At 32.2% G+C, this 17,830-nt stretch overlaps 1 protein-coding gene across 21 annotated transcripts in view; it reads right to left on the bottom strand.

The window, feature by feature from the left end:
- STXBP5L (syntaxin binding protein 5L) overlaps positions 1-17,830 on the bottom strand; it is a 441,734-nt gene that overhangs the window by 63,156 nt on the left and 360,748 nt on the right. For 10 of the 21 annotated variants that reach the window (XR_011648662.1, XR_011648663.1, XM_071214762.1 and 7 more), the window contains one exon: positions 13,636-13,728. The exons of 8 other annotated variants lie outside the window; for them this stretch is intronic. Coding sequence is in view for 11 of the 13 variants with exons in the window: in XM_071214762.1 (XP_071070863.1) it covers positions 13,636-13,728 (93 nt within the window). In the remaining 2 variants the exon portion in view is untranslated. Of the gene's footprint in view, positions 1-7,817; positions 7,869-13,635; positions 13,729-17,830 lie in introns of all 21 variants that reach the window. 3 more of the 21 variants (XM_071214764.1, XM_071214761.1, XM_071214760.1) reach the window with 1 other exon arrangement.

A 17,830-nucleotide genomic window follows, 5' to 3' on the forward strand; every position in this document is an offset into this window, starting at 1 on the left:
AAGGTGAAGTACCCTCTTTAGCACGCCACATCAAGGGATATATTATATCAATATGAGTTATCACTGGTGATGTTAATCTCGTATAGGTAGTATTTGCCTATACACTGTAAAGTTACTATCCTTCCCCTTTCCATACTACATTATTTGGAAATGAGTCACTAAGTCTGGCCTTCAAGAGAGAAGGAAGATTAAGCTCTACTGCCTGGAGGGGAAGTATCTATTTATGTTATTTGGAATTCTACTGTAAGGAATATTTGTCCATTCTCTTTCATTTACTTATTTGCTCATTTATTTATATGGGTATGGACCCATGTAAAATTATTTTATACTTTGGATGAATTCAAAATTTGTTAATTATTTTGTTGCTCAAATTGTTCCAGATTTGGCCATGGGGTGGGGAGTGGGGAGGGGGGAGGAGGTCTTTCAAATTGTTCCCCTTTGACATGCCCTGATTCCTTTGTTTTTTTTTTTGAGCAATTCCTTGCTTTCTAGGCCTATTTCCCTTCACCAACCCTAGGTCAGTCATTTCTCTAAGAAGCTCTGATTCCTTTGATTGGAGAATGGTATTTATTTATTTATCTCTTTGAGGTGTCGGGGCCAGGGATTGAACCTTGGACCTTGTATGTCAGAAACTGGTGCTCAACCACTGAACCACATCGGCTCCTGAGTTGGTTTTTTTGATTGTTTGCTTGTTGTTTGTTCTTTATCGTTTTGTTTTTAGGAGGTGCCAGGGACTGAATCTAAGACCTCCCAGGTGGGAAGTAGGAGCTCAACCGCTTGAGCCACATCCACTCTCAAAAATAGTATTTAGAAGCCAAGATCTTTTTTTCACTATTAGGGAAATGTGAATCAATGAGATATCATCTCACACCTCACAGAATGGCCATTACTTAAAAAATCAGAAAACAATAAGTGCTGTTTTGTCCATTTTTTAATTGGGTTGTTCTTTTACTGTTACATTTTTAGAGTTAGAAATAAATACATATATTCATATTCTAAATACAAATCCTTTGTCAAGTATATAATTTGCAAGTATTTTCTCCCATGCTATAGCTCTTCATTTTTTAATAGAAACTTTCACGGAGCCAAAGTCTTTTAATTTTGAAAAAATTCATCAATATTTTGCATTAAGAATGGTGTTCCTGGTGTTCTAAGATTTTGTCCAGCCCTAGGATGAAATATTTTTTCATGATTTCTTCTAAGTTTTAAAGTTTGACATTTAGATTTACATTTAAATCTATGATCCATTTTTAGCTAATTTTAATACCAAAGTACATTTAAACCAAACTTCTTTTTTTTTCCCATATGGATGTCCACTTGTTCCAACATCATTGCTTCTCTATTGAACTGCTTTTGTACCTCTGTGAAAAATCAAACGGCCATATTCATGTGGTTCTATTCTTGGAAACAGTTTGCTTCTTTTGATGCTTGCTTTTAAGTTTTGTTAGTTAGGACTAGCTAATTTGGATCCTCTACTGAATACTTAAGCAATACTTTTCAAAGACTTAATCCAATGTCCTGTATGTTAAGAAGATGCTCTACTATGGCTGCTGAGAGGAAACACGACCTATTCACAGGCCTGCATGTACTCTGGAAATTGTTCTGCCTGCTCCTATCCAGTAGTTATTTCCTGATTTCAGTTAGTTTCCTCATATACCTGAGCTGACTGTTATTCATGAGGTTGAAGACTAAAGGGGAACCCTCTGCAGATTTCCATAGCTTTTTCTCTGTGAAGCTCTAGGCTCTGCTTTATTCTGCTCTCCATATTCCAGCCATCTTGGCCTCCCTAAATTCTCAACTCTGCCTTTTCCAACTCAGGAAGCCTGCTGGATTCTATTTGGGTTGCCCTTCCCTGTGCTACATGAGGCAAGCTGAGGCCATCCTATGAGTCAAATCCTTTATTTCCAGGATCACTGTCCTGCACTGACTGTTATCCAATATCTGAAAAACTACTGTTTATATATTTTGTTGGCTTTGAGTTGGTTAAAGTAAGAGGTTAAACTTGGTCCACAGTTAATGAACCATGGCTGGAAGTGGAATATTCTTTTTTCTTGATGAACTGTTTTAAATGTTTGCTTAGGCTATATGAAATTGCCATTTCTGGAAATAAAAAACAACCTAGTACAGGTAGTGCTTTGTTTTGAAGTATGAGTTAATCTTATAAAGTCAATATGGTTTTCTTCAATTCTGGAAAAATTCAGTTCTTATGTCTTCAAATAATATTTGGTATCATTTTCTCCATTTTGTCTTCTACAATTTCTATTAAATATGTTAGAGCTTATCAATGTATCCATACTTAGCTTTTGTTTTCATATAATGTCTTTTCCTCTCTGTGTTGTGTTCTGTGTGAATTCTATCCTCTAATTACTGCCTTCAACCATATCCATTCTTGGGGATATCTTGTTTATTGAGCTTTAAAAATAACTTTTAAGATGTTAATTGGTTCTTTTCATATGTGTTTGTTTTTGCTTCATTTTAAAAAAATATTTTTTAAAGATACAGTTATTATTTCATTACTTTCTTTTAGTAATCTATAGTCTTATTTTTAAAAATTTTTGTTATGATTTTCATAACATTAATTTCATCCGGAATGAACTGATGTTCTAGTAGTTAATTTTTTGTTGTCTTTCTTATCATTACATTTTTTCATGTAGTTGGGAACTTAGTTTTTCTCTCTCTCCCCTCCCATACTCTCCCTGACTGATAATTTTGCAGTTGTCTCTCACTAGTTCATATGCCCTTAGAGTACAGAATTATCAGGCCAATACTGGGGATATAAAAACAGCTCGCTACTAATCTATTACACCAGAGCCAGGTTCAGGTGTTGTTTCAGAGAATAAAATGTTCCACATTACAGGATTTGATTTTGTTTTCTATTTTTTATTAATTCCTTACATCATTGCATTGTGATTAGAGAATGTGGTTTGGAATACTCTCCTTTTTAGAATTGAAGTTTTCTTTGTGGTTTTAATGTAGGTTTAATTTTTATATATTTTGGGTAGCCACTTTAAAGTAACGTATTTCAAGGTATAAAGTTCAAGATATATTAACTCTTCCATGTTGTTGTTGCTTTTTTTTTTTCTCTTTGGTCTTTCTTACTTTTTGTCTTTTTGAGTTGTCATTAAATTATATTAAACATTCTCATTATTAATTTATGCTTATTTCTTGTATTTTTTTTAGTTTGTAATTTACAAGCATTCATCTTATATTATTAGTGCATTAAAATTTGTAAAAGTTTCTTATAGACTGTACATGTCATCATTAAGAAAATAACTTTTCTTATTTAATGTATTTTGCCTTGAATACAACTTTTATACTAAAATAACGTCTATTTTCTTTATGCTAGTAATTGCCTAATATGTCTTACTACTTTTTTCACATTTAATCAGTTTTATTGAGATATATTCACATACCATACACTCTATTCAAATTGTATAATCAGTGGCTTTTAGTATAATCACAATGTTGTGCATTCATCACCACAAAAAATTTTAGAACAACTTCATTACTCCAAAAGAAAAACTTCACACCCCCTTTGCAGTCACCTCTCAATCCCTCTAGCCTTCCCCAGCCTTATATAACTGCTAATCTAATTTCATCTTTATAAATAGATTTATATTTTCATTTTATATAAATGGAATCATACAGTATATAGTGCTTTGTGTCTGATTTCTTTCACTTAGCATAATGGATTGTTTGGTCTGATATTAACACAACATTAAAATATATTTGTTCAGTTTCAAAGAAAAACAGCTATATATGCAATATTTCCCACATTCAGATTTCACCTGAAGTTTCACCATGCTATACAATTCCATGTTACATTTTTTAGCTTTCCTTTTAGTAATATACATGCCCTTAGACTTTCCCTTTCAACCACTGTCGTACCCATAGAGCAGCACTACAAGGTATAAACATTATGTTGGGCTTTCACCTTTTATATTCATTTCCAAAGATTTATACATGCCTTTTTTTACCAATTCTGCGTAAGTTAAACCTAAGCTTTCCATTCCCTAACCTCGTTCTTTTTCTGGTGATCCATATTCAAATTATTAACTCCATGAGATTATAAAATATATTTAGTTCATAATAGCACAATCATACCATATTTGTCCTTTTCTGTGGCTTGCTTCACTCAATATCATGTACTCCAGGTTCATCCATGTTGTCATATGCTTCATGACTTCATTTCTTCTTACAGGTGCATAATATTCCATTGTGTGCATATACCATAGTTTGTTTATCCATTCATTGATTGATAGACACCTGGATTGTTTTGATCTTTTGGCAATGGTGAATAATGCTGCTATGAACATCGGTGTGTGGGTGTCTGTTCATGTCACTGCTCTTAGTTTTTCTGGGTCATGTGGCAAATCTAAATTCAACTTCTTTAAGACCAGTCCAAATTCCCACCAACAATAAATAAATGTTTCTATCCTTCCATATCCTCTCCACATTCGTATTTTCTGTCTTTTTAATAGTGGTCCTTTGAATAGGTATGAAATGATATCCCATTGTAGCTTTGATTTGCATTTCCCTAATCACTAGAAGTTGAATATTTTTTCATGTGTTTTTCACTATTTGTATTTTCTCTTTGGACAAATGTCTGTTCAAGTCTTTTGCCCATTTTTTAATTGGGTCATTTACCTTTTTATTGTTGAGTTGTAGCATGTCTTTATAGATAATGGATACTAAACCCTTATCAGATATATGATTTCTAAATATTTTCTCTGACTGAGTTGGTTGCCTTTTCACCCGTTTGACAGTCCTTTGAGGTGCAAAAGTGTTTAATTTTGAGGAGGTCCCACTTGTCAATATTTTCTTTTATTGTTTGTGCTTTGGATGTAATGTCCAGGAAACTACCACCTATCACAACATCTTTAAGATGTTTCCCCACGTTTTTTTCTAGTAGTTTTATGGTCCTTGCTTTTATATGTAGGTCTTGATCTTTCTTGAGTTGTTTCTCCTATAGGAAGTGAGATAGGGTTCCTCTTTCATCTTTTGGTTTTGTATATCCAGTCCCTCCAGCATGATATTTTGAAGCGATCGTTTTGTCCCATGAACATGACTTTGGCTAGATTGTGGCAAACCAGTTGGCCTTAGAGGCGAGGGTTTATTTCTGGACTATCCACTCACTGATCGATATGTCTATCTTTTTGCTAATACCCTGCTGTTCTGCTTTGAACACTGTAGCTTCGTAATATGTTTCAAGGTCAGGCAGTGAAATTCCTCCCACATCACTCTTCTTTTTTAGGATGCTTTTGGCTGTTCAGGTCCACTTTCACTTCGAAGTGAATTTGGTAATTGCCTTTACTATTTCTGTGAAGTAGGCTGTTGGAATTTTGATTGATATTGCATTGAATCTATGAATCAGTTTGGATGGGATTATCTTCACCATATTTAGTCTTCCAATTCATGAACAGGGATATCTTTCCATTTGTTTCGGTCTTTGGTAACTTCTTTTAGCATTGTATTGTAGTTTTCTGCATATAGGTCCCATACTTCTCTGGTTAAATTGATTTCCAGGTATTTGAGTGTTCTTATTGCTATTGTAAATGGAATTTTTCCCCTGATTTCCTCCACAGATTGTTCAATACCAGTGTACAGAAACATTACTGATTTTTGAATTTTGATCTTGTATCATGCCACTTTGCTGGCATTTATTAACTCAAGTAGCTTTGTTATAGACATATCAGAATTTCTTAATACAGGATCATGTCATTCATAAATAGTGAGAATTTTAAGTCCTCTTTTCCTGTTTGGATGCCTTTTTTTCCCCCTTGTCTAATTGCTCTAGCTAGAACTTTCAGCACAATGTTGAATAACAATGGTGACTGGACATCCTTGTCTTGTTCCTGACCTTAAAGGGAAAATTTTCAACCTTTTCCCATTGAGTACAATGTTGGCTGTGGGTTTTTCACAAATGTCTTTTATCATATTGAGGAATTTTCCTTCTATTCCTATATTTCAAAGTATTTTTATCAAGAAAGAATGCTGGATATTGTCAAATGCCATTTCTGCATCAATTGAGATCATGTGGGTTTTTTCCCTTCAATTTGTTTATGCAGTGTATCTTTTACATACATATAATTTTCTTAATGTATACATGAAAAAAGTGAGAATGAAGCAATTGGAAGGAAGAGAGTTGGAGACTTTGAGAGACTGATGTTTATAGATATGAAGAAAATATTTATTAATAACAATTACGCCAACTGACCTCCAGATTAGAATTATAACTAAGAGCTCTATTTACTACTTCTACTAAATATAGGGGTAGATTGATAATCTTTCTTTTCTGTTTTCCTTTTTAACATTCTAGGAAAGATATTATGATATATAGAAATTATATGAATAAATATTGTGAGTATATATTTTTCTAAACAAAAGTATCATTCTTTAGTTTTCATTTGACATTTGTCATACTACAAGCTATAGAAAATAACAGGTAATTGTAAGATTATAAGGTTTGCAATCATATAGACTTGATTTCAATTCCACTTTTGCTGCAACTTGTGTGACTAGGAAAATGTGAATTTTTCATAGCCTTAACTTCTTCATAAAAACACAGGAAAAATACCACTTACCTTATCTCAGATAATAAATACAAATCATTTTGCATAGTGTCTAACACAAAGCAGTGGTCAATAAATGGCATTATAACTGTGGTCTTCCTTTGGTATCAATTATACTGGTACAATACCAATTAACATTATAACAATTTATTGAATATTAATAGTAAACTAATAATATGTTAATGCATTGCACTAGAAAACACTAATACAGTGATCTTATTTAATAAATTCATAAGATTATATCTAATTGTATTTTAAATGTTAGAAACTATATTACTTTTAATAGTTATTTATTCAGATAAATGATATGTGAACATGCTCCATAAGTTTTGAGTACCATGATCTATGACCTAGGTTCAACTCTTAACTCTACCATTTGTTAACAATATAACCTGTTTCTGCTCTGAGAGGAAAAAAAAAAAAGATTTGGAATAGTGACAACCTTAAAGAGTTGCTAAGAAAATCAAATAAAATAATGTACATGAAACAGATCTGTAAACTCCAAAGAACAGTACAAAGACTAATTATTGTGTTTTTGTTATTTTAACCACGACAATGGTAAAATTTAATGCTATGGGTTTAAGTCAGAGGAAAAGAAATGAAAACAAAGGTAATTCAATTAAAACCATTCCAGAGCAAGCAGATAAAAAGTTCTGAAAGAAAAATTATGAAGCCCAAATTTAGTAATATTTTACTTTATTTCATAGATTTGGAATTTATGAACAAGCCTGTGGCCATCACAAAAGTTAAACTAAAAATGAATTAAATTTTCTATAACTTCCCTAAAATAAAAAAAAAGTCCAGAGCCCCACTCTCTTATATATGAGACCTTTTTTTCTTTTTCTTTTTTTTGGTTAAATAGCATTAATATTAAATGATACTAATATACAGAATAGGGACAATAACTTCAGAGAAAACCTTGTTATTTTACATGATTATAGTCACAAAGTGTTCATATGTGAGACTATTCAATGTTTAATAACATTTCATGCTAAAAAGAAAATAAAACATTACATACCTTGGTGTATAATGATTTATAAATCATAATTTTGTAAAATGATTGTTAACAAACAAAAGGTTGAATGCTGCCAACAGAACTGTATGGTGATTTTTAAGAAAGCCATTTTAGAAAGCCATCAAATACTGCTACATAGGGAACTTGTGTTATTCATGGATTGATTGGTAAGAATGTTCAGCCAAATGAATGTAAGAAAACTTAAAATTGTTGGCTTTTGCCTACCGTACCAAGATCAGCCTTAAGATCTGTTGGCAGACTTAACTTTCTTGATCCTTTGACTGAAACAACAGAAAAAGGAAAAAGGCAGTTGTTAATTATATAAAAAGTAAAGAGGAGTGTGGGGAACACTTAACAGTATAATTATTAAAATCCTGATGAGCATTACTTTTAGTGAGCATCTATGGCAGCAGAAATATTGTTCTAATGTTAATTTGTTGCCATTCAGTGGTAAATATTTAATATGAAAACAGAAACAAGAGAAAAGCAATTCTTCTAATAGAAGATAAATAAGTGCATCTTTGAATATTTTTTTCACGTGTGGAGTGCAAAGTGATTTCTTATTTAATTGGAAATGAACAGAAAATAAGATTTAAGACAAATCTAGTATGTAAAGAGATATTGCAACAAATGTATAAACTCATATCACAAATAGTAATGAAAAGAGTAAAAACTGATTAACTGTCAACATTTTTTGAAATAGGAAATATTCTATTAAAGATATATATGATATAGTCAAGAAAACTTTACTGTGCTTATGATAGATGAAATGATTGCATTAATGTTGAAAAACCTGATTTTGATTCAAGTAGATAAGAAAACCTTAAATATACAAATTATTTGAAAATGTACTTAATTATATTATAATACATCAAGTTATCTAGAAAATGTTTTTGTAAACCAAGAACTCTGAAAACTCCTATCATTTATTGAAAAGCTTCTCCCATTATTTATTTGCTAATAAGACTTTAAAAACTTTTTTTACATTGAATATATAAAATATTTACGGAATGCACGTTGTCATAAGGGAAATGGTGTTAGAACCTTTTATGTTGATATTTTGTTGACTCAATTTGATGTTACCAGTTAATTTATGCCCTCTAGAAGTGATTTTCTTTACAATGAGGAAACATTTAAAAATAAAGATGTGGGATAATATAGCAAAAAATACTCGCCTGAAAATTAGAAAATATGACTCACAAATTTCTGGATTGTTGTTACCCATTTTGGAAAAAATCCTTTCATCGATTTGCAGCTTAATTTTCATCTGTCAACTGACATATGTTAAATTATTTAAACCTGGCATATCTTTTTTTGTTGTACTAATTTTTTATATCAGCTTTTCAAGGGTATAAAAATAATTTATATCAAAGTATTCTTCTCACTTTATTGTTTATACCATTAACTAGTTTAATTTAGAGCATTAACTTAATTAAAATAAAATTTACTTGTTTAATTAAAAAATACATGTTGTGGATGGACCCTTATATGTGTGGATTTAATAACTACCTACTTCCCTAGATTCACATCTTAGAGGGCACAATAGATTAACCTGACCAAAAGTATCTGTCACACAAGCCAGCCACTGTATCTGAAATTCTTTTTTTGAGTAACTCTTTAAGGCTTTCTGGTGACTTGTACACTTTTACCTCTGTTAAAGCACAGACTTCTTAAACAGAAAAATTCTACCAAATTATTTAATCCAAATAACTTGTTACCATTCTAACAGAAAACAGAAAACAAGACTAGAAGTTAAAAATTTTAATGCGGAAAGAGGAGAATATGTAATATTCAGCTCATAGGACTCATAAGGAACTAGAAGGAAGCAAGCAATCACTAGCTAAATAGGAAAGAAAGTAACCAACAGTGGAATAACCATGAGGATAAATTTTGCTTTGTAAGTTAATAGTTACCAAAGAGTTCCAACAACCAAATATATTCAAGTCTTTGCAACATTTGATAACCCCAAACACTTTCTCCTAGAAATTTCATCTTCTTTTGGTTTTTCTAACTTTATACTGCCTGCATTCTCCTACCTGCCTCAGGTGTTTATCTCTGTCTTCTTCATTCATTCTTTTCCTATTAAGCTTCTGCCTTTGATCTAATGAGAAGTCTAGGGTGAGAATAATGTGGTTCTAGTTCTAGAAATTGTAATGCTATATGCTTGTCTTGGAAAGTTCGTGGATTTAGTTCTAGAGTAAATTATTTAGAAAACTTAGCTATGTTTGTAATTGAAAATCCAATAAGTTACTTTAAAATAGAAAGTTCTTCACAATCAACACATGTACCATGAAACACATGAAAAAAATAGATAAGAACCTTTTAAAAGGTATATAAAGGGAAGAATTATTGAGAAAAATGATGGGAAAATAAAGTAGGGTAAGGGAGCACAATGAAGGGGGAAAAGGACATAAACATGTCAATTGCATCAATGTATATTTTAGGAGTCACTTGGAAGTAGGCAGTGTAGTATGGTGATTAAGAGCTCAGAATCTAGAACCAGATTGCCTATGTTCACATTTCAACTCTGCCAATTACTACCTGTGTTATTGGGGCAAGCTGCTTAACCTCTCTTTCCCTTAGTTTCCTCATCTGTGAAACAGTAATAAGAATACAACCTCATTGGATTATTGTGAAAATTAAACAATCATATATATGTAAAGCACTCAGGATAGTGCCTGACACTGCCAGAGTCACATGTCTGCCATTTTTATTTTTATCATAACTCATAAAAATTATCTTTATATCCTAACAGCCCTTAGAAATGGTACTATGTTGATCTGTTTACCAAAAGATAGACTCATAATCAATGAATAATCCAATATAAAATCTTTCATTGGTTTCTTTTCATAAACAAAGTCTTTCTAGGAAGAATTTGTTCAAGCATTGCGTAGATTATAGACAGTAGGAAAATGACTCACAGGTAGATAAGATCTATAGTTTCATTTTTCTGACACTACCTTTCAACTCTTTTTTCTTTCCCTTAACATGTCAATAACTTAAAAATCTTCCCCAAATCCAAAATTATCCATCAAAATGACATTCTTTTTATAAAACCTAAGATGGGCAACTAAGTGACCTAAGTCCATACTTTTTAACCTAGTTTTCAATATCCAAAAGAAACTAACCTAATGTCCTTGCCAAACTATCAGTTATCAGCCTTCCTATACTCTGTTCTAGTTAAACTAATCTCCTCATTACTTCCAACAACACCTTACTGAAATCTCACCTTTGTATATTCCTCTGCATAGCACACCTCATCTTTTCCTTTTTATCTTTATGAAGTCTTACCAATCTTTCAAGATTTTTAAAGGCCCAGATTAAGTCCCAGAAAACTTCTTTTGGGAAATTAGTCCTTATAATTCAAGAACAAAATGACCCTTTTTCCTCTCTGCAAACAATTGTTGCCTAATTTTGTGAATAAAGTTTTATTGGAACACATGCTTATTCATTTATGTAGTGTTTATGGCTGCTTTTGTGCTACAATGGCAAAACTGAGTTATTGCAACCAAGATCCTATGGACTACCAAGCCTAAACAAGCCTAAAATATTTGCTATCTAGTGCTCTAGGAAAAAGTTTGCTGGATTAACTTTTAGAGTGGTACATACTGAACCCTGAATCAGAGTCTGAATTTGGCTACTTTAATGAGAAATAGTATAAGAGCTTGGTTAAAAGTTTCTAATTCAAAGTTTTTGATTAGTTGTTTCTTGTTTAGAAACAACTGGATTGACTTTCTGATTTCCAAGAAAGGATTTCTAACTTTGCTATGCCTAAACTACAACTAATATTTGGCAATCTAGAATGGCCAAGAGGACCAAATTTCATCTCACTGTGGATGCTCACTGCTGCTTTTATAATAACAACTAATATATAGTATTGAGGACCTATGTGCTGGATATCAGTTCAGGTTAGGAAACATGGTTTTAGTGCTAGAAAGTGACAGGGTAAGATTATATTAATCTGACTCCAAATTATTCCTTTTCTACTAAGCAACATAATTTTCCTTATATCGAAGATACCACTTGTACAGCCTAAATACCTGTTAGTAAAATAAGTAAATCTAACATTAAGTTAAAATAAAAATATCTAGATTAAAATATTTGTAAAATTTATTTATTTATGAATTTATCTTTTACCTATTGATTAACTGACTGGATAGACTAATGAATTTCATTTGTCTCTATCTTCCCTAAGTCAGAAACAAGATAGCACGAAAACGTGTTAAAAAGGAAACAAACATTTTTGGGGTCACCAAGCCTTGGGAGAGCCATGAAAGGCCTATATGCCTCTAATTTCATTGATATTTTCCCATATTTTTAAGAAGTGGCTAAGAAATAGCTAGGAAAAGAGGTATTTTTGTTAGAATATGCTCCAGCATAAAAATGCTTAATTTCATGACTCTGTCTTGCTAATTTAAAATGTGCATTAAATTTTTATCTACATAGTGTTAATAAATCAATGACCTATTTATTTATATCATATTCTTGTTCAGTGTGTCATACTTTATTTTTGTTCAGGGCAATGTCATTTACCTTGAATTGTAAACTCCTGGAGAGAATACTCTTTTTTTTTTCTCTCAAGCATGTAATAGAAGGTCAAATAATTTGGTGTAAAAGTCAAGGAATTCATAGAATTTGGGGTCAGAGTCATCTTGAAGTCTGGAGATCTGGGCTGGTTCAGACTCAGCTATTTATTAGCATAGTAAACTTGCGCAAGATATAGAATATTTTCTTTAGTCATAATTTCTTAATCCATATAAAACGAGAAAAATTCCAACCTCAAGGGGTTGTTGTGAAGATTAAACGGGATAATACACATGAAAAATATCTTGTTAGCTTTCAAGTACTAAACAAATGTTGATTTGAATTTTGAAGAACACTTAGGGCATAATAAACCCAAAATGTGGTTGGAATGTTGATTTTATGAACTATAAGACCTAAAAATTATTTTCAAAACCAGTTTTTCCTGGAACATTTTAAATGGTAAATAATATATTTTTTCGGATGTTTCATGCAAAATATATTTAAGTTCTTTTGAATTTTGCTTTGTTAAAACATTGTCTATAACAGCTACTTCTCACTGTACACACATAATTTTAGTTGCGTTATTTTTTTGTATTTCTAACATCTATTTTTCTTGTTTTATTAACACCAGGGAAAAAGCATAGGCTTTACAACCAAATGTAACTAAATTGTAGTTCCAGCTCTAAATATTATAAGCGATTCTAGGCAAATTACTTAACTACTCTGAGCTTTAGTTTCATTCATCTGAAAAGGATGTATTCCAGGGATGTTGTATTACATGTGCAAAAAATAAACTGCTGTCTGGAAAATTTGGGGTAAAATTATCTTTACCTTCCTCAATTATGGGCTTATTTGGAGTCTAAAGCATTGATAATTCATGCCTCATAAAGTTACAAACCTGGCCATAATCATTTTGCAATGAATACCAAATTTAAGGAGGCTCCATAACCTGTGTTTGATTCTGTTTTGGTCTCCAGGAGCAACATGAAATATCCAGTGACTCTGTATTAGATTTGGTTTATAGGACCTCCCTTCTGCTCACTGATATTTACAAGATAACACTGCCCCTTTGAGGCACTTTTTTGGTGGACTTTTCATGATCATCATGGTTGTTTCTGATTACAGAAAACATTTCACTGCATTAAGAACAACTGTGGACACTTTTTATAAAACCTTTCTACTTTCTGGTTCTTAAAACTGTCTCTGAATTCTCTACTGATACCTCCATATTTTCTTATAGGCCTGATGAAATTATTCAGGGTTAGAGAATAAAAACAATACTACCAAAATTCTATGGAAAAATTAAAAATCTTTAACAGAAGACTTAGGAATTCCTAATTTAGGTGTGATGAAGGCAGTACCTATTGTTTCAACAACTGCTTCTGGGAAATTTTTTATATACCATGAGGGACTTGTGTTTTTGGCAAAACAAATGAGAATAAAGTTTTTAAGACAAATTGTTAAGTCTAGGAATATTGTGGAGATATAACTTTTTTTGTTTATCAAATAAATGTTCGCCTTCACCTGGCAAATGATGTACTTGATTCCTCTGTCTCATAGATGGTATCTCATTCCTATAAAAGCCTGGTGTTGCCTCAGGAGTTCTGGTAGCATGTCCTAAAGGAAGGGAATACAAAACTATTGGCATGTAATTTCTTAGCCCAAGTGAACCAAACATTTAAATATGAATTTAATAACTTTTTTGTAAAGGTCTCTATTTTGTGCCCAGATAAAGAAAGGACCTACCACAACAAGAGGGATGAAGCTTTCTTATTTGGAGGATGTAGCGGGGTTTTTGTCATATAGAATCACACAGATGAAGCATTCAGAGGAGGGTTTAAGGTCCAACTATAACCCAGGGTTGAGAATAACAGAACTGGGTACCCCTTTGTTAGTATCGTGTGACACTAGGCTCTATGAAATTTTAATAAAGATAGCTAATTAAATATATTTTAATAAAGATAAATATTTCTATCACCCTAGCATTCACATGAACATGGTAGCATGATAAATCCATTGTAATTTATGGACAATGAGAATCATGAGGGTGAATGGCTAACCAGTTAGCAGCTTTATCAGGATTTGATACTAGATTAGAAAAAGAAGTTCATTTGAAAAAATGATTATAAAAAAGACACACCTTAAAGAAGGACAAATTAGAAAAATGCACACCTTCTGGGCTGACACCACCCTACAGCTGAAGATTTAGTTGGCTGGTTTTGTTAGGGGACTGCAGTTCTGTGTTATGTAAGTGGGATTAGGGCTGTTACTCCTACTCAACCCCTTGGGAGGTGCATTTGAGTAGTACACAAATTGCACAGTTTTTTCTGGTGAGTGGAAAAGGATTACACTGCTTTAAGAAAAAAATGATTAACACTTTGTGTAATTGTTAGTTTAATGTTTGTTTCTGCAGATAGACTGTAAGTTGTATTTGGCATGGAGAATGTTTATTTTGTTCATTATTTAAGTCTTAGTGGATAGGATAATGTCTATCTCACAGTATATACTGAAAAAATTTGAATAGTTGTGGGAATGAATAAATATTATGAGAGAATTATACCATTCTGGAATAATATTCAGCATTCTGGAAGCTGAGAACATCAGCATTCCAGTTGGTTTAATCCTTACTCTGTTTTCTTTCATTATTCTCAAGGAAATATCTAGTAGTCTGAACCCTCACTTTTTTCACCTGTAGTTCAAAAGGCTATAAGTTAGTGATATCCATATATAAAATCAGAATTTTAAAATAATTACTTATTCCTTGGCTTCCCTAATTCCCGACCTCTTACTCAGAGCCACTTACATCAATGCTTTCATCTGTTTTAGCATACTTTAAAGTGATGAAGTTCTGACATTACAGACACTGAGTAAGGAGGTAACTAACTGAAAAAGGAATATTAAAAAACTGTTTCACACTGCAAGCCATTGATTGTACACTTTGGGTAGAATATGGTGTGTGAATAAAACTGCTAAAAAACAAAACTGTTTCATAAGGCAGTGGTTCTCCAAGTGTGGTCAGGAGACCAGAAACATTAGAAAACTTTTTAGAAATGCAAACTCTCAAATTCTTCCCCAGATCTAATGAATCAGTATCTCTGGGACTCAGGCATTTGTGTTTTAACAAACTCTTGACATGATTCTAATGCACAGTAAAGTTTACAAACCACAGCTAAGGGGAAAAAGGGAAAAGAACAGAGAGAAGGCAAGAATAGTATTCATTCTTAAGTTTTACATATGCATAAGGAAATGGGAGATATACCCAGATACAAACATAACAAATTGCCATTATTAATAACACCTAATGAACTGCTTCTAATAGTGTGAATAAGGGACCTTTGATGGGAGCACATGGCTGCTTTTCTTAACTTCTCAAAAGTTAAAATCACAAACATTCTTTCCCTTAATTATATACACATATTCTGTCATTCATTAAGTGTGGTGGTTTAAAGCTGTATATAGCCCAGAAAAAAACATGTTCTTAAATCTAATCCACTTCTGTGGTTGTGAACATTGTAAGTAGGACCTTTGGCTGAGGCTGCTTCAGTTAAAGTGTGGTCCATCTCATTCAGAATGGGATTTAATCATATTATTATTTATACATGGAATGAATATAGAGAGAGAAACAGAGACAGAGAGACAGAGAAAGAGAGAGAGAGAGAGAAAGAAGCTGAAAGCAATGAGACCCAGAAGAGAAAGGAGAGATAAGCACATGCCTCCATGTGTCTTGTCATGTTGCAGAGGAGCTAAGGATCACCAGTACCTGGTCTTCCAGGAGAAAACATTGCCTTTATGATACCTTGATTTGGACATTTTCTCAGTCTGAAAATTGACAGCTAATAAATTCCCATTGTTTCAGATGCAACCTATTTCATGGTATTTGCTTTGAAAAGTCAAGCTTTCTTTTCTAACTCTAAACACAACGAGTCTCACGGGTTTTATAAATTCTACTACTTAAAGTCTTAAAATTTGCTTTTATACTGTTATGTTTAGAGTTATGAGATTGGGCTGAAAAATCTGACTCACTCTAAATATACTTTTCATGACAACCTAGATGGAATGTAGCAATTATAATTCTACCAAGAGATTACAGAGGGTAGTTTCAAGATGAATTTGGAATTGGTGTTTCTACGATCTTCTGAAAATAGTATTGGGCAAATTCTCTTTTGTGGCCTTAAAAAGTCTCTCTAATACAAGGCAATTAACTATTTTTTCTTTCAGAGGAAATGAATAAAATCAGCAAATATTATTTCCAGTCTCCTTAAATAATATATACTCAACTCTGTTGGCACTTTTCCCAGAATATAAATTTCACATATTTTAAAAGAATAGAACATTTAATTCTTTATATAGCTCTTATAAGAGAAAATCTCTCATTCCACAATTATGTTTGCTTATAATTAAATGTTTCTACTAAAGAAGAGTGGGATCTGCCTAGTGGAACAGTCTAACAATCTCAAATAAGATATTGGAGTGATAAATGAATCTTATCACAGCTTATCATTTCTACCCCAGGAACATAATACAAAAGTAGTCAAAACCTTCCTGCCTCAAAACAATCCATTTATTGCATGCAAAATCTTGAGTATGTCTTGCAAAAAAGAGTGTGGTGGTGTGTATAGTTTCTAGATCTGATCTAACATTAATTAAAGAAGAAACCCCACAGGCAGAGGGCTGAAAGCAGAATGTCTAAAAAAACTTGCAGTAATTATATGTAATAATGACATATTAGAAACCTTATCCCTGAGTTTGGGAATAAGAAGATGTCTGTGGACACCACATCCATTCAACATTGCATTGGAGGTCCTAGTATCTTTCTTCCTTTTAAAGAAATCACTGTTATTTTCATAGGGTACATAATTGGATACACAGATAATCCAGAAAACTATATAAAACTATTGAAGTTAAATAAATTTTCTGGACAAAAGGTTAATACACAAAAATCATTTGTATTTTTTATATTCTAGCCACAAAAAATTTTTAAAAAGGGATTAAGAAATAACATTTACAATAAAAACCATCAAATACAAAGGAACAATTCTAATGAAAGATGTATAAGACCCCTATATTAGAAAATATTACTGAAAGAAAGTAATGAAGACACACATAAATGGAGAGACACCAATGAAAAATTCAATATTGTTGAATATTTTACTTCTGCCCAGTTGATCTATAGATTCAATACAATTACAGACAATATCCAAGCATGTCATTAATGTGAAAGTCCTATGGGTATGCAAAAGGCCTAGAATAGCTATGTTGAAAAAGATTCACAACAACAGAAATGGAGAACTTACACTATTAGATACTATAAAGCTACAGCAATTAAAAAGGTGTGATAGTGGATCAGTAATAGACAAACATTCCAATGGAACAGAATATAAAGTCTAAAAGTATACACATGCACACACAGTAAAGTCCAATTATTTGTGACAAAAGTACTACTTTAGTGCAATGGGAGAAATGGTAGTTTTCCCATAAATGGTGCTTATCAACTGAGTAACCAAACAGAAAAATGAACCTCAACCCCTAAGTCACATCATACACAGAATAAATTTCAAATGGAACTTCAACTTAAATGTGAACGCTAAAACAATTCAGCTTCTAAATCATAACAGGAGTAAATTTTCATGTTTGTTTGGGCAAAATTTAAAAAACACAGGACATTAAAGCACTAACAATGAAAGAAAAGATTGATATATTGGATTACATTAGCATTAAA

Source organism: Dasypus novemcinctus, chromosome 4 (assembly GCF_030445035.2).
Source record: "Dasypus novemcinctus isolate mDasNov1 chromosome 4, mDasNov1.1.hap2, whole genome shotgun sequence".
NCBI lineage: Eukaryota > Metazoa > Chordata > Mammalia > Cingulata > Dasypodidae > Dasypus > Dasypus novemcinctus.